The 23355-nt window shown below is 38.7% G+C and overlaps 1 protein-coding gene across 1 annotated transcript; it reads right to left on the bottom strand.

Moving 5' to 3' along the window:
• Positions 1–362: 362 nt before the first annotated feature.
• Positions 363–22516, bottom strand: AADAT (aminoadipate aminotransferase). The gene is made up of 13 exons (XM_081090930.1): positions 22120–22516; positions 21351–21519; positions 19635–19767; positions 17062–17136; positions 14052–14261; positions 11903–11968; positions 10128–10210; positions 9558–9654; positions 8095–8156; positions 7778–7842; positions 6208–6314; positions 2886–2987; positions 363–1439 (listed from the first exon to the last, which is right to left on the bottom strand). The coding sequence occupies exons 1-13, from the start codon at positions 22184–22186 to the stop codon at positions 1398–1400; spliced, it is 1278 nt and encodes a 425-aa protein (XP_080947056.1). The 5' UTR covers positions 22187–22516; the 3' UTR covers positions 363–1397.
• Positions 22517–23355: the final 839 nt, after the last annotated feature.

Below are 23355 nucleotides of genomic sequence, written 5' to 3'. Positions count from 1 at the left end.
CCTGCATACCCCCTACTGGGGATGTGCCCGCAACCAAAGTACATGCCCTTGACCGGAATCGAACCTGGGACCCTTGAGTCCGCAGGCCGACGCTCTATCCACTGAGCCAAACCGGTCAGGGCTGGAAGGCTAGTTTTACTTTTATTAACTTTCTAAGTTACACTTTCTTCTTAGGTTCTCTATCTCAATCCTCCTCCAGCCTCTGTGTCTTTACAATATTCTAAATAACTACCATTGGTTGTCTTAGAAAAAGGGATTTGAGCTCTGAGGTGAGATTTTTGCTCAAGAGCTTTAACTGTAGGAAGATGTAACATCTCAACTGGATGCCAGGAAAAAAAATTATAATACTGAAGTTTATACACACAAAGGATGACATAAATTTACTAATTCCTTAAGAAACTTATAACTTCACAATTACTGGATCTTGAAACAATGTGATAATTTATTACATGGCATTAAAAAATACAGGGTATTTATGATACACTACCATAACGAGATCCTATTCTTATATATGTTACATGAATATGTATAAAAAATATCCAGAAGGACCAATGATAAATGCTGACAGCAATTGTCTTTGGGGGGTGAGAAAATAAGTGGCTGCTTTTCCTTTATTCCTTATATTTCCTGGCTTGTTTTGAAATTTTTAAATAAGCATATATTACTTTAGTAATCTGATGGGAAAAATAAACCTTTTAAAAGGTGAGAAAGAAAATAATCAAATTAATATGTCGTAAATATCTCAAGGGGTTGTAATGATTCAAATTACATAATAAGAATATGTTTTTATAAATTGTGCATTATGAAAAAGCAATGTAGTACATTTTTCTAAGTCCTGATTTCTCCTCCTTACTTGGAATTAATAAGTCTGATGTCTTCAGGTATGTTTAGTTTCAGAATTTTATTTTAAAGGGATTTTTATGGCATAACATAATATCTGTGGTATTCTTACTGAAATCATTTATAATGGTCAAATTCTAACAATTTTTGCAACAAGATTTTATTATATTTTCCTAAAACATAGAAAAAGTTTACATTATATACCATTTTGGACTTATATTTTTACATTTTCAAAATAATTTACTGCAAATGTTAGTTTCAAAGAAAATTTAAGAGAAATTATAAAACAGTTACAAAGTTCTTTACAATAAAATTCATGATAAAAATAATTTTTTTCAAGTTGAAAATTTATCAAAAGGTATACATGGATTATAAATATATTTTGGCAATATGGTGGATATAAGGGCACTTTAAAAGTTATCTAGTTAATGACTACAGATATGACATGTTTGATGAAACACAATCTGTAAGTCTTAATCAATGATCATTTCTTGCTGCTAAAATATTGAAGTAATTTATTTAAAAAGTCCATGAGTACTATGAAGAGTTTGATGTCTTCACAAAGATTCTTTTATAAGTTCAGCTAATCTCTGGAAGGCCTAAAATAGAAAATAGATAAGAATTAATGAAAGTAGGGTACTATTTAGGAAAAGTTTGTCAGAATGTTAAAAATTCAAACAAAGAATATCCATCTAACGGTGAGATAAAGCAGTGAAAACCAAGTTTACTAGTAGCATCAGTTTTATCATGGTCGGATGCTGTCAGTGTCATAATATACGTAGATATAAGCATATCAGATTCCCAGGATTTTTATTTTGTTGTTCGTGTGGCCCTCAAGGTCACCACTTTCGATTTTCTCTACACCACATATTATTTTATTTTTTTATGTAATCTCTCACCTGCATATACATTATATATAGTTGAAATTGCCCAAATCTATTACATAAAAAAAATATAAGCCCTTGCCGAGTGGCTCAATTAGTTGGAGCATCACCCTGTATATGTGGGTTCGATTCTCGGTCAGGGCACATACCTAAGTTGTGTGTTCGATCTCTGGTTGGGGTGCCTACAGAGGCAGCCAATTGATGTTTTTCTCACATCAATGTTTCTCTTTCTTTATCTCTCCCTTCTTCTCTCTCTAAAAATCAATAAAAACATATCCTTGGGTGAAAATGAAACAAAACAAAAAAATAAAACTTATGAAAAGCATATTTAATGACATGAGAAAGCAAATAAATAAAGAACCAATCCATCTGCAAAGATAGGTACCAACTCATTTTAAGGTTAATGGCACCATTCAATTTATGGGTGTTCTGCTTGGATTCCCAGACATACAGTTCTGAGGAACTTGTTTCTTTGCTTCTTATTATTTTGGTTAAAGCTAGATTTGTGATTAATTTGAGAGTATTATTCCCTTTGATTTGTTGATATTTTTTTTCCTCAATGAGGGAGACTGGCCTCAATTTGCACTTTGGGCTCATGTTAATTCTATGAAGGAAGGGAAGATATTTTCTTCATAATATATTGGTGATCAATGAACATTGTTTAGTAGGTCTGAAAACTATTCTTGAAAACAAAAAAATTAAAGTCAGTATCTTCATTTGTCTATAGAAGTCTAGCAACAAAGTAAATGTGTCTTTTTATGGTAGTTCATGACTTTTCAACTAATACTTTCCCCGCCCCCCAGAAACCCAAGACCTAAAAGCATAATGTAACTCACAAAATGAACACATGTACCAAAAACAGAATTGAGCCCTGGCCAGTGTTGCTCAATGGTTAGAGTGTTGGCCCATGCACTGAAGGGTCGTGGGTTCAATTCCTGGTCAAGGGCACGTACCTGGGTTGCAGGTTCGATCCCTGACCCCATCGGGGCATGCGTGGGAGACAACAAATAGATGTATCTCTCTCATATCAATGTTTTCCTTTCCCTCCCTCTCTACTCTCTCTAAAAAATCAATGGAAAAAATATCCTCAAGTGATGATTAAAAACAACAACAAATTAGAACTGATATCTAGTGTTATGCTGAAGAGAATACTGTACTTACTATATCCATTTGTTCTGGAGAAGCCAACGAGAAGGATGCTCTAAAGTAAGGGCTAGGAGCTGAGCTGTCAATGTAGAAAGCATTTCCAGGAACCATTAATATCTAAGAGAGTTTATGGAAAATAAGTGACATACCATTAAAGAAAAGCTGAAAGAAAATATAGGTAAATCAAATCTCAGAATGGGGAAGGACTTTTTAAAATTAAAGGCAATTAAACAAATCACAAGGAAAAAATAATTTTATGTAAAAATCCTGTATATCATACAATAAACAAAAATAAACACAGAGAAACTAGAAAAATGTTTACAATAAATATGGCAAATACGACATCTTCACATATAAAGAATGCAGAATGGCTGGGTGGGGGTTGTCAATTGCGGAAACAGGAGACATATGTAAAACTTTAGACAAAAAAAAAAAAAAAAGAGGAAAAAAGAAAAAGAAAAAGAAAAGAAAGAATGCACAGAGCCCTGGCCAGTTTGGCTCAGTATTAGAGTGTTGGTCTGTGGACCAAAGGGTCATGGGTTCTATTCCCAGTCAAGGGCACATCATACCTCAGTTGCAGGCTGGATCCCTGGCCCTGGTCAGGGTGCATAAGGGAGGCAACCAATTAATGTGTCTCTCTCATGTCGATGTTTCTCTCCCTCCCTCACTTCTTCCCTCCCCTCCACTCTGTCTGAAAATCAATGGAAAAAATATTCTCGGTTGAGGATTAAAAAAAAAAAAAAGAATGCATAGAAACAGAAGAAAAACACCAGAATTCTAGCTTTTATAGGCAAAGGGCAGCTTACAAAAATGGAAACAGTAACAACCATGAATAAATGTTTAACCTAACTAGAAAACTAAGTTCAAACAATGAGATCCATTTTTAAGTTATCAAATTTGCAAGTGACTTTTAAGCTGGAATCTGAAAGGTGTTAGCCAAGCAAAAAGTAGGGGAAGAATATTTTAGGGAGATGATACAGAGTGTAAAGGCCCAGAGATGGGAAGAAAAGAACTGAAAGAAGGTAAAAAATTTAATATATAAAGCAAAGGAATAACAATGTTGAGTAAGTGTGTCAAGATGCAGTGGTGAAAACCACTGTGATTCTTGAGGACCACTGTGGCAGATAGCTCACTGTGGCAAAGCACATTTCCTTTATATAAGGAATAAAGGAAAAGCAGCCACTTATTTTCTCACCCCCCAAAGACAATTGCTGTCAGCATTTATCATTGGTCCTTTTGGATATTTTTTTATACATATTCATGTAACATATATATGTGGCAAAGCACAAATATATTCTATTCCCCAGCCTCTTTCTAATTATATGTGGACACATGATTGAATCCTAGTCAATGGATGTGATGTGTGCTACTTCTAGGCCTGATCCATAAAATTCTTCCCCTGTGTGATCCACCATGCTCTTTCCATTTTGTAGCCATGTGGACTCTCTGTGTTGAAGACTGAAGAGCAAGGAGATGGAAGGAACTAGGGTCTCTGAATCACTGCTTGGAGTACAGTTGCCTAAAGATCAGTTACTTAAAAATTTTATGTGAGTCAGAAATAAACATCAATTATGTTAAATCTTTGAGATTGTTAATGTAGTACAATCATGATATTCAAAAGTATTAGTAACTGCTTGTTGTTACATGGTACAAATCTGGGCACTGTCTGCTAAGGTAAGAGGAGGAGGGAATGGAATGATTTGGGGGCACTCTGGGGAAGAGATTTCAAGGCAGAAGATAGGTTTTTGTGTTCTGAATAACAATAAAATGAAAATCATTCTTCCCAATTTAGCCGAAAAGTTTTGGGATGTGCTAGAAACAAATTGCTATATGAGAAGGAGGGAGTGGTAAAAATCTCTCTGCAAGATGACCAAAGTCTTAGCTAAGGCAGTGGTGATAAAATTGGAGATTATTTAGAGAAAGTAAAGGTACAGGCAACAGGATATCTGGAATAAATGAAGAGGACTGAAAAAAGAAGTGCAATAAAATATGAAGTCTATATCCTTAGCATGTAGCGCAGAGATACATACAAATAGCCACTTATCAAATGTTCTTAAAGATAATGGCATTGATAGAAAAACTAAAGAAAATATAAAATTGATTTGTTATACTAAAATATATTTCTTTGAAATAAACCAGTTACATATTTAGTAAGTACCTACTGTGTGTTGTTGCTAGGATTAGAACAATGCACAAAGGATGAGTCTTTCCCTCCAGTAAGATGGTTAGAGAGGATGAATGAGTTTCCCAAGGGAGTGAGGCTAGCCCAGAAACCCAGCCAGTTGCTAGGTCTAACCTTTAGACTGCTTCATCTCATAGGTACTAGCAGGGCACTTGCCACCATCAACACAATCTGTTCTTTTTTTTTTGTTTGTTTTTTACAATCTATTCTTTTGTATCATTTATTCTATTGCTTCATGGCAAAAATTGATAATATAAAATGATACTAGAAATAGATCTTAGTGTTTACAAAAGACTGATAAACATGGTAAGAGAATTAATTAATGGAGAAAGGATAATTTATTTGGTAAATTGGAAAGCTATACAGAAAAATACTTGGATTTCTGAGATTACTCAATGCCCCTGAATGAAATCTAAATAGACTTATGATTTAAGTACAAAGGGAGAATTAAAAAACATAGAAGAAATCATCATGGGCTAATTTGAATTAAAACAGCAGGAAAGAAACTTTTCTGGGTAATTTTAACCATGTGAAATAATTGTGTAGCCAAAATATCAGCAATACACAGGCTCTTCCAGGAAATACACCACAAATGGTCATAAAATCTGAGTGGTGAAATTGAGCTATTTAAAAATTTTTCATTATATTTTTCTAAGTTTGCTACCATGAATATGGTTTACTTTCATAATGGGGTGGGGGGAGTGTAGGGGGCTCTATTTTAAATACTAAAGGCTAATGCCTACTGAGCATTTACTAGTCTATGTGCTTTATATATATTTACTAAATTATCATAACAACATTATGAGGGAGAAAGTCTCATTATTACTAAAACGCAGGGAGGGTAACTTGCCCGAAGCCACACATCCAGTAAAGGGTGGAAATGGGATTCAAACCCAAGGAGTGTGGCTCCAGGGACTGTGCTCTTAGCCATTAAACCAACCAGCAGCTGAGATTAACGACTATATTTCCATTAATTTAAACCAGAATAATAACTATGTAACCCACAAATCTATTATGATTTTAATAATGAGATAACCTATCTGATATTAAAACATGATGAGTTGGGGTGGTAGGCGATGATGAACATCTCTCTCCATTTTTATTTAAGTAATAAATTACATTAAAGTAACAGTAAAACTATTTCTGCCTTTTTACCTCTTTCTTAATGGCTTTTTCTTCAATCAGTTTTTTTACATCAGAAATGCCCTTAATTTTAATCCATACAAACATCCCAGCAGTAGGAGCATGCCACTCTGCCAAACCTACAAATAGAAGAAGGGAATAAATATCTGCTGAAGCTATATTTGATATCACATATCATTTAATGACATAATTGCAATAACTATAAACTAGTATTTCCATAAAAGTTCCTTCAGTGACAGCATTTAAAAATATATAGTTTTATGAGTCCTGAAAATTGATGGTCTGAGTTTTATTTTTTTAAAAAAGTGAGTAAGCCCTGGTCAGGTAGCTCAGTTGGTTAGAGCGTCGTCCAGATGCTCCGGGGTTGCAGGTTTGAGCCCTGGTCAGGGCACAACCAATACTCAGCCAGTGAGTGCATAAGTAAAAGGAGACACATTGGTGTCTCTCGCTCTCTCAATAAAATACAATAAAAAGTCAATGAGAAAGGGGGTGAAGGCAGGGAGGGAGACTCGTGTGTGCCTATTTACAATTTTAGTCAGACTTAGGGTGGCACAAGTTTAGTGTCTATGTCTACTTCCTTTAGTTAGAACCATACCTGAGCCAAATATGACTCTTTCAATCTTAGAAGAGGATTCTTCAACTCTTTCTAGATTCTTCCAGTGTTTCAATCAATGCTGCCATTTATGTAATAGTTTAGAAGTCCCATGGAGTAAAGTTTTTATCAGAATGTAATTAATTATGAAAAGAAGTACTTAAAATCAGGAATTCCAGTTGTATTTGTAGGCTTTATGTTTCAATAAGTATTAGGATAGAGAAACCCAGAAGGAAGGATAATTATTTTGACTTTAATTATCTTTTTGTTGCTGTTGATTAAAACCTTTTCTTCAGCTCCACTGTACAAAATGGTAGAATAGTACTCTTTATAAAAAAAAAATTATATTTTTATCAATAATTCATAGGAAATAAGCTATGACAGTATTAAGGAATTAATATATTTTGCTTACTGTTATTCATACCAGAGGTATTTTTCATGATATAATTAAAGCCACGTAATTCATTTTACTTCCTTATTTTTCATAGAAAATTAAACCCACCCTGCAATTAAATTAGCAATAGAGAGTAGTAGACAGATAAATGAGGTTAGTGATTAAAAGGCAAGTCATTTGTAATGAGAAATCCTCTGTAGACTGTATTAGCATTTTGTCTTTAGATAATCCAGCTAGAAAAAGAGTATGTTGTTTGTTTCACAATTCCTCTTCTACTTAGAGGAAAATTTTGAAATAACTCTAAAAATTTTTGAGTATAGATGTTATTTATCTTGAACTAACATTGCTGGTTGATTATTAAACTAATTGGTCTTTTTTTTTAAAGGACAAATTCTTCACAGCAGCTAGGTAGAAATGGGTCAGGGTTTGCAGACTGTTCCTTCTGAGATTATTTATAGGGTAATATTTTCTTGACAAGAATACTCCTGGACTCTTGTTTCTTTTCCCCAGGATTATTAACAATACTATGCAGTGTTTATCACCCACTTATATAGTACTGCTGTTTATCGAAGGACGGGGGTATATGTTCTACTCACCACTTAACCACTTGTCTGCAGCTTTCAGTAATGCATCCTTCTGCTTCCTATAGTAATCAATAACCCTAGATGAAGAAAACAGTGAAAAAAGATGTGTTTAGTACACTGACTGCCGAAACTAAGAGGCTCTATAAGAATCCATTTTCTATCTTGATGAAAATGAATGCCATATAAGGAAATAGGGCATGTTTATTTGACTTGTCTGGTGGTAAGCTTTTTACCACCATGTTTTTTCCTTTATTGTGGAATAATTAAAAATAGAAAATTATAAGTCAGAGTCCATTTCTATGTGGAAAATGGGACCTGAAATGCCTCACCTCTCTATGTGGGCCAGGAAGCCCTCCTGTCCCCACTGGTGAAGAAGCTGTGACACCAGGAGCTGAAAGAGGTGAGACAATAACAGGGGTCATGCTTCATCCTCTACCAGGTGTTTCCTGCCAGTCACTCTTGAGTCTATGTAAAGCACCATAAGAAAACAGAACAAGCTGACCCAACCCAGCTTTAGTCAGTCAGTGATTTAGAATAAATGTTAATAACAAAGACAATGCTAATAAAGTGACAAATATTTACAGAGTACTTGCTGTGCCAGAAACTACGGTAATGCATTAAAATAGTTTAGCTAATTTAACCTTGTAATGACCCTAGTAGGCAGGCTATTATTTCTATTTCACTGATGAGCAAATGAGGCACGAGGGTTGTTAACCTTCCTGAGGTCACACAGCTTGTCACAGAGCCTGGGTGCGAGTCAGAGGGCCCAGCTGCAGATCCACACCATTAATTACCACACTGCACCTCCTCTCTAAATATAAAGAACACATAGTAGGTGTAATATATAAAATTACATAATATATCTGGAGATTTTCTATCTAAAATGGAAGTTCTAAATGCCATGAATGGATAATGAAGTTTTGTTAGTAACAGATAGAGAGAGAGAGAGAGAGAGAGAGAGAGAGAGAGAGAGGTTCCCAAACATGATAAAGTACATTATGGAATGTAAAATATCAAACAAACATTCTATTCTACATAAATTCTTCTATGCAGTTAGGTAGCAATTCTATCCTTAACATCTAATTCTATGGTTGCATTAGGGATAGAGCCAATAACTTCTCAAAGCTTGTGAGGAAATTTACACATTCTCTAAAATTAACTTTTTAAAAATTAAAGTACATACCAACCAGTGTCTTTAGGACAGGTTAGCACATGTGCAGTGAAGTCAATGAATCACTATTCAGGTTTGCAATTCTTGTTCTCATTACAAACTTTAAGACAAAGAAGCCCAAATTATATTACTGCATCAAGCCCAGTTCCGTTATGTGAAGTTCAACAGTTTTTATGGAATTCCTGGGCTGGATGTGAGGGACAGCAGAGGAATAAGATAGCCAACTCTCATGGAGTTTAGTCTATGCCACAAAATAACACCAGATTAATTTGATTCTCATCTATAATAATAAAAGCATAATAAGCTAATTAGACCGGACGTCCTTCCGGACAAAGCCGGGGCTGCGAGGGAAGCCTGGGTTCCGGGTACCAGAGGGAAGCCAGTGCCAGCAGCCGGGGGAAGGAAGGCCTACTCTTGCACAAATTTTGTGCATCGGGCCTCTAGTTTGTCTATAAGAGTAAACGCCTGCAGTGCCAGGTTTGCTGACTCACTACATAGTGGAACTAGAGATTCAATATCCGTGATTTCCCTCCCTGGCACCTTAACTCAATCTTACTTGTCAAGATCTATTTTCTATTCTTACCTAATTAAAATTTTTTTCTACTTCTAAATTGTCCTTACCTGTGTAAAAGTACTGGGGTGCAATGTTGAGACTTGTGTGTGTAAAACAACTCTCTCTATCAAGGGTTTTGGTCCTGTTATAAACCCTATTCTCAACCTGCACACACATAAAAAAAGAGAGAGTGAGAAAAGGTACAATACTACTGTATTAACAATGAATCCATGTCATTTTCCTGATTTCATTAGGAAGAGAGCTGTGGCCTGGGGGCAAATGAACCTAGACAATGAAAGCATCCTGATAAAATTAACCACTACTTACTTAAAATTCAAGTGTACATTTAAAACATAATGCAAGTCTGACTAAGCATTTCTAAATGTGCTCCTTCATATATGAAACTCCAAACCTGACCAGTTCCTCTACAACTTTCGATGAATGCCCAGGTTCCTTTGACGATGGAGATGGACAGAGAGAGAGAAAAAAGACCTATATTCATATTAATAATTTAACTGGTGTTTTAAGGCAAGTAGAATACAGGCATTTTAAATGAGAATTGCTTGGACAGAAAGCTACTGAGGCACAGTTTCTATCTTGGTTAGATCCAGCCTGAAGTTAGAGACACAGGGCCTTACCCAGAGGACAGAACTTTGGAGAAAGAGTCCGCTCTGATGACACGCCCGTCAACGTCCATGGAAAGAAACGTTGGTACCCAGGGCTTGACATGGAAAAGATAAACACTGTTGGTCTGAGAACTCTGTTAGTGACTATGTAATTCCTTCATGTAGAGACTGGAAAGGATATGGATTCAAATAACAGTAGCACAACCATCATTTCCATTACCTTTATCCAAACCCTTTCAAATGAAATAAAACAGATGCGTGTTCTTTTATTAGTATCTGCCTGTCTTCATGACTTTTCTGCCAAAAATGCACACAAGGGTTTACTCATTTGCTCAAGATCCATTATGAATTTGCCCCAGGGGTTGAATGAACAGATTTAGAGGAAGAAAAAAAAATATGGGCCTGGCTGAGAACCAAGGTTCTGAAATCCTGTAAGGTCCCCATGATGCCTGGCTGGCCTGATTGTTGAAATAAAATGCATCTCAATAAAAAAAGAAAAACTAGTTTGGATAAGATATAAGCAGAGGGGACCAGCAGCATTCAGGATTGTTTACAGAAAGAATGCCGCCTCTTAGAACTGGAAAGATAAAAAGATGAGACCAAGGGTGAGAAATGTAGTCAACATGAAATACTGACTTCAGTTTTTACCTAAGAAGTAGATGCACACAAGAAAAGGGGGCATGATTATGTTGAGAGTGGGATGCAGGCTGGCAGACATGATGTTCATTCAGGCAATACATGTAGGAAAAGAAAGAGTTTTTCTTTTCTGTAGATTTAAAGAAGGAGCCAAGTCCAGGTGTTTGTTCTCTGCAGCCCTGAGAGCAACTAAAGATAGTGTTTGATTTTGAAAAATTAGGCATTGGGATCATGTGTCACTACTACTGTCCATGAGGAAAAAATGATCATAGAAAGTGGCATACATATAGAGTGGGAAGGAAACTTAAAAACCCATTCTTCTGCAGGTACGATCCAGGACTTTCATGACAGGACTGGCAAAAGTGTCCTGCTGTCAGTAACGCCTTATCTATGTCCATAATGGACATCACTCATTGAGCACAGCCCTTCTCTTTCAGCTTGAACACAGCTTCCAAATCCTTCTCAGACATCATGCCAGTCAAGTACTATCAAGAGACGGGAATTGAGGCCTGGCTGGTGTGTTCAGTGGTTAGAACATTGGTCCTAACTGAAGGATCATGGGTTTGATTCCCAGTCAAGGGCACATACTTGGGTTGCAGACTTGATCCCTGGCCTTGATGTGTGGAAAGCAACCAATCAATGCATCTTTTACATCGATATTCCTCTTTCTCTCTCTTCCCCTTCCTCCCTGCTACCACTCCCTCTAGAAATCAATGAAGAAAATATCCTCAGATGAGGATTAACAAGAGAGAGAGAGAGAGAGAGAGAGAGAGAGAGAGAGAGAGAGACTGTAGTTGACACCCAAGAGAAAACCCACTTTAGATCCCTGGTACTATGATTAAGGAGCTATGCACTAGGACCTGGAGTTCAAGACCATTAGTCCTGACTTCCACTCTCCAAATGTATGGTAGAGAGAACCAGATACTATTTTTAAGCTAAGTAATTTCTGGAAAGAGGTGTAATACAAGAAATGAAAAGTACTAATTCCATAATAAAACTAAAAGACTAAATATGTTGAAGTGGTAGCAAATTAACAATCATTTTTAAAATTCCAATGTAAAAGTGGATTAGCAGCCAGGTTAAACTCAAAGGCAGAGCAATAACTTACAATTTATCTTTTAATTGTGAAAAAACTTCACATCGTTACTTACCTTCTTGAACTGGAGAAAATAGTAAGGATCATCTTCTATTATGAGAAAATCATATTCTCTTGCAAGCTAAGAAAAGGTTAAAGTAATACAATTATTTCTTAAGAGCTATCTACAATTAAAAGTATTTGGAATCATAATTTTTTTTGTATTCATTCATTCAAGAAGCTATTGAGTGCCTATTGCCTAGACCAGTGATGGCGAACCTATGACACGCATGTCAGAGGTGACACGCGAACTCACTTTCTTGGTTGATTTTTCTTTGTTAAATGGCATTTAAATATATAAAATAAATATCAAAAATATGTCTTTGTTTTACTATGGTTGCAAATATCAAAAAATTTCTATATGTGACACGGCACCAGAGTTAAGTTAGGGTTTTTCAAAATGCTGACACGCCGAGCTCAAAGGGTTCGCCATCACTGTTCTAGACAATGAAGATAAAGAGACAAGGCTCCAAAAGCTCTTGTTCTCCTGGAACTTACATTCCAGTGGGAAAGACAGAACATACATAAGCCAATGGATCATGAACAGAAGAAATATTGGGTAGGGGACTTAAAGGCTAGGCGGACATTAAACGGGGTGATGTTTGAGAGAGAGAGAAAAATAGAGTAGCTATTTCAGGTTGAATCATGGGGAAGCCCTTCCTGACAAGGTAACACAAGATCTCAGAATGACAGGAGGGAGCCAGTTGTGCAATTATCAGGGAAGAAGCTTATAGACTGAGGGATGAGCAAGAGGAGACCCTTGGGTGAGACAACAATTTGGCATATTAGAGAGAAGGCCAGTGGGCTGCAACAATGATGGTAAGAGACTGAGAATAGCTGACCAGGTCACCTAGCTTTTGGATTTTATTTTCAATGCAAGGGAAGCCACTGGAGGCCTGTAAAGAGGACCATAGACTGGCTTTACATTTACATTTCAGCAGGGGAAGGACATGAGTGGCTGCTGCGTGGTTAGAGGTCAAGAGTGGAGGGCAGTGGGGTCCGGTGAGGAAACGTCCCAGAAGACCAGGAAGGGAAGAAGTTGGTGTCTAAGAAGATGGTGAGAGCAGTGGTAGTGGAGAGGAATGGTGGATTTGGGTAAATATGTCGTCAGGGGAGTCCACAGAATGGATCAGATGTAGTGGGTTAGGGGAGGAGAGGGGGAACGAGAGGAATAAAAGGTAATGGATCATGCTGGCACAGTGTATGGAGATAAAGAATGGGAGGGGTTGTGAATGAGAGGTTTGGGGTGTGGTTGGCCAAAATCAAGAGCTCTGTGTGGCTATGTTAGGTTTGAAATGTTCATTAGACATTTACATGGGATGCTGGATACAGAAGTTGGATAGAGAATCTGGAGTTCAGGCATCTCCATCATAGAATGCAATTTACAGGCACAGAACTGGATGAGTGATGGAGCTAGGAGTGTGAAAAATAAGAATACGGCAATACACACACACACACACACACACACGCACACGCACACACATATATATATTCAGCAAAAGGAATTTTTTGAAATCTTTCTTATGATTCCACTATAATGATTAAATTCTATATTACTTTAACATAGGCTTGGTACTTATGTTGAAAAACTATTCATGTGAAAGGCTTGGGATTGTAGTCAGGTACATAAAAAAGACTTTACAGAGAGGCATGTTTCTCTTATTTTTCAAAGATTCCTGCATAACTGCATATTTGCTTGATACTTTAAAAAATGTTTATGGTAAAAAGCTTAGGCATTGTTGTCAGATCCATAAAATAGACTTTACAAAAGGCACATGCCTCTTATTTTTCAAAGAATTTCTTTGTAAATTGAAGTGACAATGAGCAAGAAAGAAAAGGGACAAGTTGGAAATACAAATATAAAATAATGAAAATCAAATATTGGGGTCAAATACTAAATGACCTCATAGAATTTAACATCAGACCAAGAATGCTATTTCTTTTTATGAAAATATCAAAGGGAAAGAAAAATCTTAGCATTAACAAAGGCTGTAGTAAATTCTTGTGTTTAAATTTATTAGGATTCTTGGCATAGATGACTCCCTCTTATTAAAAATTATCTCCCTTGAAAGCAAGAGGATAATAAGAAAGGAAACTTGCATAGCGCTCTTCTAAAAGGTCAAAAAGAAACGAACATAGCCACATAACACATTCTTTTAAAATACCTCATAGATTTCCTTTTTGCGGTTACTTGTTAATGACTTTCCAGTAGGGTTGTCGCCATTTGGGACAGTATAAAGAAATTTGGGGGTGTTTTTCTCGGGGTTCTTTGAATCTTCTGGTTTCCATTTGGAAAGTATTTCTTTGAGGGAGTCTGGAATAATCCCATATTCATCACTGGCAATGTTAATCATGTTGCAGCCCAGTGGTTGCAGCTGTTGAGCACATAGAAAAAAAGAAAGCCCAAGATTCAGACCTGATTACAAAATGTGTCATTGATTCTTATAATAACTAAGAATGTTACCCTTTATGCCCTTGAACATATAACCTGCAGTCAGCTCTACCGCCCGAGGGTTTAGGTTGTATATTCTAATTCTATTATTGCCCTGGGCCAGATTCCGTTATTGTTCAACAATATCCCCTGTCAATTTCCAGAGGAAGGATCCTACTTCCTTGCTCAGGCTTGGCCGTGTGTCTTGCTCTGGCCAATAAATTGTGGGTCGAAGTGATGTGTGTTCCTCCCAAGCAGAAGCTTCAAAATCCAGCTTGTGGTTCTCTGAAAAACTGTTTTACACAGTGGCTGCACCATTTTACATTTTCACTAACAATGTACAAGGATTTCAATTTCTCCACATATTTACCAATACTTACTATGTTCCACTCAAAAATAAAAGCCATCCTGGTGTGCAGTAGTATCTTTTTGTGGTTTTGATTTTCATTTCTCTAATGACTAATGATATTGAATATTTTTTCATGTGCTTCCTGGCCATTGGTATATATTCTTTGGGAAAATGTCTATTCAAGTCTTTTGTCTATTTTTAAATTCATTTGTCTTTTGTTGTTGAGTTATAGGAGGTCTTGACTAATATATATTCTGCATAGTAAGCCCTTATTGGATATATGATTTGCAAATATTTTCTCCCATTCTTTAGGCTGTCTTTTTGCTTTATTCATAATGTCCTTTGATGCTTTAAAGTCTTAATTTTTTATGAAACCCAATTATTTATTTATTTTTATTGTTGCTTGTGTTTTTATTGTCATATCTAAGAATTTAGTGCCAAATTCAAGGTCAAGATTTGCCCTTATGTTTTCTTCTAAGAGTTCATAGTTTTAGCTCTTACATTTAGGTCTTTGATCCATTTTGAGTTAAAATTTTATGTGGTGTGAGGTAAGGGTCCAATTTCTTTCTTTTGCATGTGGAAATCCAGTTGTCCCATTACAATTTGTTGGAGACTTCTTTTCTTATTTAATGGACTTGGTACCTTTGTCAAAATCAATTGGCCACAGATGTATGGGTTTACTTATGGGTTCTCAATTTCTACTCCATTGAAATATTTGTCTATCCTTATGCCAGTACCATACTGTTTTGATTATTGTAGCTTTGCAGTCGGTTTTGAAATGGGGAAGGGTGAAGCCTCCAACTATGTTTTCCTTTTTCAGGATTCTTATGGCCTCTTCCAATCCCATGTGAATTTGAGGACTGGCTTTCCTATATCTACAAAAAGGCTATTAGCATTTTGATAGGGATTGCGTTGAATCTGTAGATCACTTTGGCAGTTTTGGCATCTTAACAATATTAAGTCTTCCAACCCATAAATAGGTGATGTATTTTATTCTTTTGGATGTTATTATAAATGTAAAATGTATTTAAATTTTCTTTTCAGATTGTTCACTGGAAAAAGAAATTTTTATAAAATCAATTATTATTATTATTTGTTAATCCTCACCTGAGGATATTTTTCCATTGATTTTTTAGAGGGATGGAAAAGGAGGGGAAGAGACAGAGAGTAACGCTTATATGACAGAGTTTGCCTCCCACATGCACCCTGGCTGGGGATCAAGCCTACAACTGAGATATGTGCTCTTGACCAGAATCCAACCCATGACCCTTCAGTCCACAGGCTGACGCTCTACCCACTGAGCCAAACCAGCTAGGGCTATAATATCAATTTGATTTATACTTGGGAATGTTGAGAACATATGCCTTTCATTAAGACTAGCTAACTGCTTTATATATTTATTTTGGTAAAGATAATATTAAATTTGAGAGAACCAATGAAATATGAATCAATAGAGCATAAAAGTCATCTCCTTCAACTCCCCTATTTTAGGCTAGAATTACTTTTGCAACATTTGTGTTCAGTGGCAATCAAGGGTAACTGAGCACCTGCAGTGATGGGCAGTCAGGTAAGGCTGTCAGGGAAGGCTCAGGGAGTCAGGGAAGGCTGATGGTTAGAAAGTTGCTATACTGAGTTGAAATTGTTTCCCTGTAGTTTCCAGCCTTTCCCAACTTAAGGACATGCACAAGCAAATCTAATTCTTCTGTCACATGGCTAACTTCTATGTATTTGAGGATAATTCTCATGTTTGTTGAGTCTTCTGTTTTGGGGGAAAACAGCCACAGTTCCTAAAACCATTCATCATATGGTATAGTTTCCAGTTCCCTATTCACTCTGACTACTCTTCTCTGACTGCTCTAGTTTGTGTACATATCTATCCTAAGGTATTGTGCCCCAAACGAACCTAATTCTCAGCAGTGTGTTCTGACCAGTGCACAGCAGAGCCAGATGGTCAGTTCCTCTTTCTGGTTATTACAATCCCATTAATTTATCACTGGAGTGGAAAGTCTTAATTATACTATATTAGTTTACAGTTATAGTAAACTGACATATAACATGATTATACTTTGGCATATGGCAATTCAAGATGGTAATGAAAAAATAAATATTTGTAAATTAAATCACATTTCAAGTGAAATATTAAGAAAACTGGACATGATTTTGTACAACCTAATTTAAGCATGTATTCCTTTAAATTTGGTAAAAGGAAATGTATAAAGCGGAGGGTATATTTAAATAGTTAATATAGCTTGCATATGTCATTTATGATTCTCCTGTTTACAGGTGAAAGACATTATTTTATTTTTCAGTGGCCAGGTCATTCTAATGATGCAATGGGTTTTTTTCCTATTTAGTATAAGAAAGAGAGCTGCCTTTTGTAGAAATGTATACTCACAGCTTGAAGTGTTCCTGAATAAACAGGTTCATTTAGGAGGATATTATCTCCACGATTAACGATCATTTCAAACACCTAACAAAAGAAGAATAGGTTGGCTTGCATAGTATTGTTTCCATTCTTAGAGCCCCTCCCTTCCACCACCCCCCATTTTAGTTTTAACTCATTAGGATTATAGAGTAGGAGTTGGCAAATATTCTATAAAGTGTCAGAGAGTACATATTTTGTGGGCCATAGTGTCCCTGTGGTAACTACTTATCTCTGTCTCCGTAGTGAGAAAGAGCCACAGACAATATGTAAACCAGTGAGTGTGGCTACATTGCAATAAAACCCTATTTACAAAATCAGATGAAGGCTGGATTTGCCTCTCAAGCCATAGTATCCAACCTCTGTTCTAGGTTTAGATGAAAAATAACAACTGGTTTGGCTCCCAAAATTCATTTTATCCTTTTATTTCTTCTTTGAAAATGTATTAATATTTACCATAAGCCAGTCCTGTATGAGGTATGATGATAGAATGATGACCATAATGACATAGTTTTTACCGTCATAGAGGTACTAGTCCAGGAAAGCTAGACACTAGTTAAATAATTACTCAAATAAATGTATATTTAAAAGTGATGAATGCTATTAAGTACAGGTGTGCAATGTTATAAAAGCTCATCGTAGGAGCTCTTGGGCATTGAGGAAACTCAGGGTGTTCAGAAACGGTTTCCCTGAGGAAGTGATGAGTTGGGGGTAGGAGTAACAATAAGTACATTTTGAGAAACTGAAAGAATTCTGTGGCATGAAGCAGAGTGTAAAGATAATGGAATGAGATGAGACAAAAGTCAGCAGAACCCATACTATGCAGGTGCTAGGCCAAGTGAGGCCAGTAAGAATTTTAAGTAGAGTGTGGAAAGGGGGAATCACATGGTCAGATCTGCTTTTTGAGAAGATCATTCTGGCTGTAATATAACAGGATTAAAGAGGAATGGAATACATGTAGAGAGTTTGGGAAGGTTTTGTGATTATTTGGGACAGAGAAGAGTAATCTGAACTAGGGTAACGGCAAGGGATTTGGAGAGGAGAACTGAGAGGTTATTTTGGAAGTCAAAACCAACCGAACATAATTATGGACTACAGGGACACAAGGAAGAGGAGGTGTCAAGAATGACTCCTAGATTTTTGGCAATGGAACTAGATAGATGGTGGGGGTGGTGCCATTCACTGAAAAGCAGACCCAAAAAGTTGTCCATGTCTGAGGAGTGTGTTCTGGTTTGAGGTGTCTTCAAAACATCTCGTGATGATGTCAGATGGACAGATACACAAATGGACTTGAAAGGAGCTTGGCAGTTACTAGCACCTGATTGATCACATGGGTGTGAATGGAAGCACCAAGAGATGGTGAACAGATGAAGGGGAGCAGAGGTTCCAGGGCTGAGCCTTGAGGAACTCCAATAAATAATGGCTGTGTAGAGACCACTGCCACGGAGGCAGGCAGGTGGGCCGGCAGAGAGCTGTTCCATGTGGTGCTGAGAGCACTAGAGGAGGAGAGCGGTTCAAAAGGATGGGGGGTCAACAGTGTTCAAGGATAGTTAGAGGTCAAGTAAGACAAAGGTTGAGAAATCGTAGGAGGTTTTGCAGTCGGTATCATGCATACTGACATCAATAGAGCCAGACAGTAGATCTTTCCAGCCTAAGCAAAGGGGTCTATTATGATTAAATCTTACATAAATCATGGAATAATCCTTTCTTGCCTTGTATTGTTCACAATCCCCGGTTCAAGCCTCTCCTTTCTATCATGTTAACAACTTACATCTCTCTTTTTTTTTTTTTTAAATAACTTTTTTATTGTTTTCAAAGAGGAAGGGAAGAGGGAGAAAGAGATTGAAACATCAAGGATGAGAGAGAATTATTGATCGGTTGCCTCCTGCATGCCCCACACTGGAGATTGAGCCTGCAACCCAAAGCATGTTCCATGACTGGGAATTGAACTGTGACCTTCTGGTTCATAGGTCAATGCTGAACCACTGAGCCATGCTGGCTGGGTGATAAACACTGCCTTTATAATTATTCAAGGTGTGTGTACACATTTTTGGGGGGACACCGTATAGAGCTAGAGAAGCACAGCCAGGAGGAAGACAAGATACAAACAGTGGTGAGCACAGATAATTATGTAAGCAGACATGCAAAGGCATCACATTTCACCTGAGGAGTATCAGGATATGCCCTCTAAAGAATTTAAAAATTATATTGAAATCTCATAACTAAAATAACATAGAACAAAATGTAACCCAAATCTTTGAGCTAGGTAAAGTTAAGCAATGATCACTAATGGTTTTGGTAGGAGTTGAGTACTCCTTTAGTGGGAACCTGTTTGAATGACTCATAGCTCTCAGTCAGTGACCACATGTTCTAGGTGTAAGAAAAATCAGGTTGGTGGATGTCTTTAAGTTCCCTGTTTATAATTCTAAGTAAAGACAAGAAGACGACCAGAAATTCACAAAACATAATCCTCTTGCTTGTCAGTGAGAGATGACTGCATTTATGGAAATACTTGATTTTTAATGTGTGGTACCTTTCAGACTTACCTTACAAAGACCTTCTTGGCTGCCAGTTGTGACACATATATCCATTTGTCCTTGACTGGATGGATAATGGAGGGTGGGAGGATTATGCAATTTTACTTGTAACTGTTTTAGCCAGGACAACAGCTCTGGGATTCTAAAGCATAAAATGTATTTTCAAATTTATAGAAGTAAATGTCATAATATTAGTAGAGAGGAATTAAATGGTAGCTATATACTAGGTACTTTATACATTCAATTTCAAAATCCTCAAACACTTTTTGCCAATATTAATATTCTCTATTTCAAAATAAGGCAACAGATGTAGAGATTAAAAGATTCTCATAAAGTCAGTCAGCTGATATTGGAATCTACATCTTTCTTAGTCTAAAAACCTATAGTTTTTATTTTACAATAGAGCAAACACTTAATAATTGATTCTTTGTTCTACTCAGGAAAATTTCCATAAGCTACCTAGAAATTCAGGCCCCCAAAGTTCTTTGTATCATGGAAGGGAAGGTCTATGTATATGATACATATCTATCCTATATAATAAAAGGCCAGTATGCAAATCAACCAAACAGAGGAATGACCGGTTGCTATGATGTGCACTGACCACCAGGGGGCAGACACTCAACACAGGAGCTGCTCCCTGGTGGTCAGTGCACTCCCACAGGGGGAGCATCGCTCAGCCAGAAGCCCTGAGCTGGGCTCACAGCTGGCGAGCGCAGCAGCAGTGGCGGAAGCCTCTCCCACCTCTGTGGTAGCACTAAGGAAATCCAACTGCCGTCAGTAGGACATCCCCTGAGGGCTCCCAGACTGTGAGAGTGCGCAGGCCAGGCTAAGGGACTGCCCCCTGAGTGCACAAAATTTGTGCACTCAGGGCCTCTAGTCTATATAAAAGCCTAAGCGACCAAACGACCCAACGACTGGTCGCTATGATGCACACTGACCACCAGGGGACAGATGCTTAACACACAGGATTGGGCTCCCTTTTGTCTGGATCGGGCCTGAGGGGATCCGGCCGAAACCTGCTATCGGACATCCCCCGAGGGGTCCCAGATTGCAAGAGGGTGCAGGCCAGGCCAAGGGACCCCTAGTAATTCATATATATAGGGCGTCCGCCAAAATGCATACACATACTTTGAATAATTATAAAGGCAGTGTTAATTAAAATACATTTCATTTTCAAAATTGAGCTATCAGAATGTTAAAGTATGTATATATTTTGGGGGGATACTCTGTATAAAACCTTTATTACATCTCAATATAGTTTTCCATCACAGTAATTCTATAAATTGTCATTTTAGGATCAGCTAAGGAAAATCTTAAAGAATGTGTTGTAGCTTGCCTTTAAGAATGAAAGACATTTGAACTGAGGGCAATGTGTTTGCATAGCTGGGAAGGGAACAAACGTCTTAGAAAATTGCCCAGCATTTAAAATTGCTGCTTCCTGGAGCATCCTTTTCCTCCCTTCTTCTAACTTGCTTCTTCAACCCCCCCCCCCCCCCCCCTCTCTCTCTCTCTCTCTCTCTCTCTCTCTCTCTCTCTCTCTAATGTGAAGTCACCAAGGAGCATTCAATATCCTGTTGCTTTTTATTCTTCTTGGAAAACTCTTCCCCAAACCTTCCTAATTGTTGAATACTCCAGTTAAGAAAAAAGACACAAGTCACTTTATCAGTGGCCTTTAGAATATTGCTCATGAAAATGAGCCAGCAGAATTGTATTATCTATAGTTACCCAGCACTTTCAGAATACTGAAGGGCTCTCTTCATGATCTGTTCATCAAACTGGATGGTCTTCCCATTGTCTATGGTGATAGCAGCAGTCTTAAAAGGGAACGTGTTTGGGTTTGGTGATCCAGTAGCCAAGGAGATGACAGATTTCGGTGCCCTGCTCTGTAGCTCAGCTACAACGAACATGGAAGAGAAGAAAAACTTTCACGGAAAACATTCCTACTTCTGTATGTTGCATTACACTCAATAACACTGTCAAGTTAAACAATTTCTAGTGATAGGATGCTAATCTAACATAGACATAAAATAACTTTGTCGGGACCTACTTCACTGGTGGCGGAGCTGAGAAGTGGAGGTGTCCAACTAAGAAGGCAGAGTGATCAGCATCATCCAGTTAAGCAAAGAGCCACAATACCAGAAAACCCTGCTCCATTTAGCCCCCACCTGTCTGTCTAGCTTAGTGGCTTCCCCTTTTCTCTCCAATTTACCAGGCCTTCCTCACTCTGCACGCGGCTGCACACTGTGTCTAATCCCTCTTGAGGTCCCGGGAAGAGCCTTTTTAGACAGCACATCCTCTCTCTTACAAGGCCAAGTTCCACAACAGCCAGTTCTCGCTGCTGCTGCTCCTTCCCCGCCTTCAGTTCTAACTCCAGTGCATGTCTGCACTCAGAGCCTGGCTCACAGTGAGCTTTCCCGGTTGAATGAATGCAACCAAATGGTGACTGTAGGCACCACCCGCACCCCAGGGGGAGGGACGCTGCCCCAGCACTCACTAAAGACGCGGATGGGAGAAGGCCGTCTGGCTGCGCTCCTCGCGGTGATGAACCGTGCGTAATTCATGTCTCCGATCCCCCAGCACCAGGCGCCTTCTTCAGTGGCTGCAGACTACAACCGAACAGCCGCGTCAAGGGCTGCCTCTTCAATCTTGAAAAGACACCGTGGCTGACCGCCAGGCTTAGCCCGTGTCCTCGAGCGCAGTGCCGGCAGAGCGCCTCCGAAACTCCGGGCTGGATCCAGGCGGCACCGCGAGCCTGGGCTCTGCTCGGGCCTGGGGCGCGAGGAAAGATTAGCAAAGTCCACCCGCGGCGGATCGGTCCACTGGCTCTCGCGATCCCGCACCCCACGTGCTGCGGCCGCAGCATTGGCCGAGGCCGCGCCCCCTCCCGCCCCGCGCCGCAGCCTATAGCTGGAGGGCCGCGTGCACCGCCCGCCTAGGTCATGGCCCTCGGTGCACGGGCCTTGGGGGCGAGGACGCGCTGCGAGGCACCTGCAGACCTGGGCCGGTGCCTGAATCGATTCAAAGCGAGTACGATTCTTGACCTTGCGGCTGGGAATCGCTGCAAGGAAGCGTTCCAGCAGGCAAACCCAACCGGCTGGAATCCTGCGGGAGGGCTCCCCGGAGCGGGGCCGGAAGTCCCCCAGGATCCTGATCGTGAGTGAGTACCACCTGGCGGCTGCTGTGGTCCATTGCAGCGGCTCCCTGAACTGCTTTCAGCCTGGCGCTTGCTGCGCGCAGCTTTTCTGCGCTGGTGGTTACTTGGCTGGTCTGTGGCCACGCAGACAGTGCATTTTACCCTGGGACCACTGTTGTGTAAAATACTGTCCTTTTTAAACAAAACAAAAACAAAACAAAACACAACTATAGGCACTATTCTGGGAAGGCAACGGGGAGCAGATGATTGCCAGTGTCATTTTCTCCAAGATCGGAGCATTTTAGGGAGAGGGTGGCATGTTGACAAAAATGTTGGAAGAATCACTCGGAGGGTCTCCTCAAGTTTTAGAGTGTCTCTCCCCCTTGGGTTTTTTGACCATTCATATGGCCTTAGGTTAGATGCGTATGTCCAAAGAGATTCATCTAGTTGAGTCAAGCACCTCACCCTCTTTTCTTACAGAATAATCCTCCCTGTCTTCCACCTCTCTCCTCGCCACCGGTTTTCTCCGTGATTTCTCCTTCTCGAACCACCGACATGGAATGCACAGGGTTTCCATGTGAGTACATGTGAAATGAT

This window comes from Myotis nattereri, assembly GCF_964212035.1.
Source record: "Myotis nattereri genome assembly, chromosome: 5".
Taxonomy (NCBI): Eukaryota; Metazoa; Chordata; class Mammalia; order Chiroptera; family Vespertilionidae; genus Myotis; species Myotis nattereri.
This window is presented reverse-complemented; position numbering and strand designations above follow the sequence as displayed.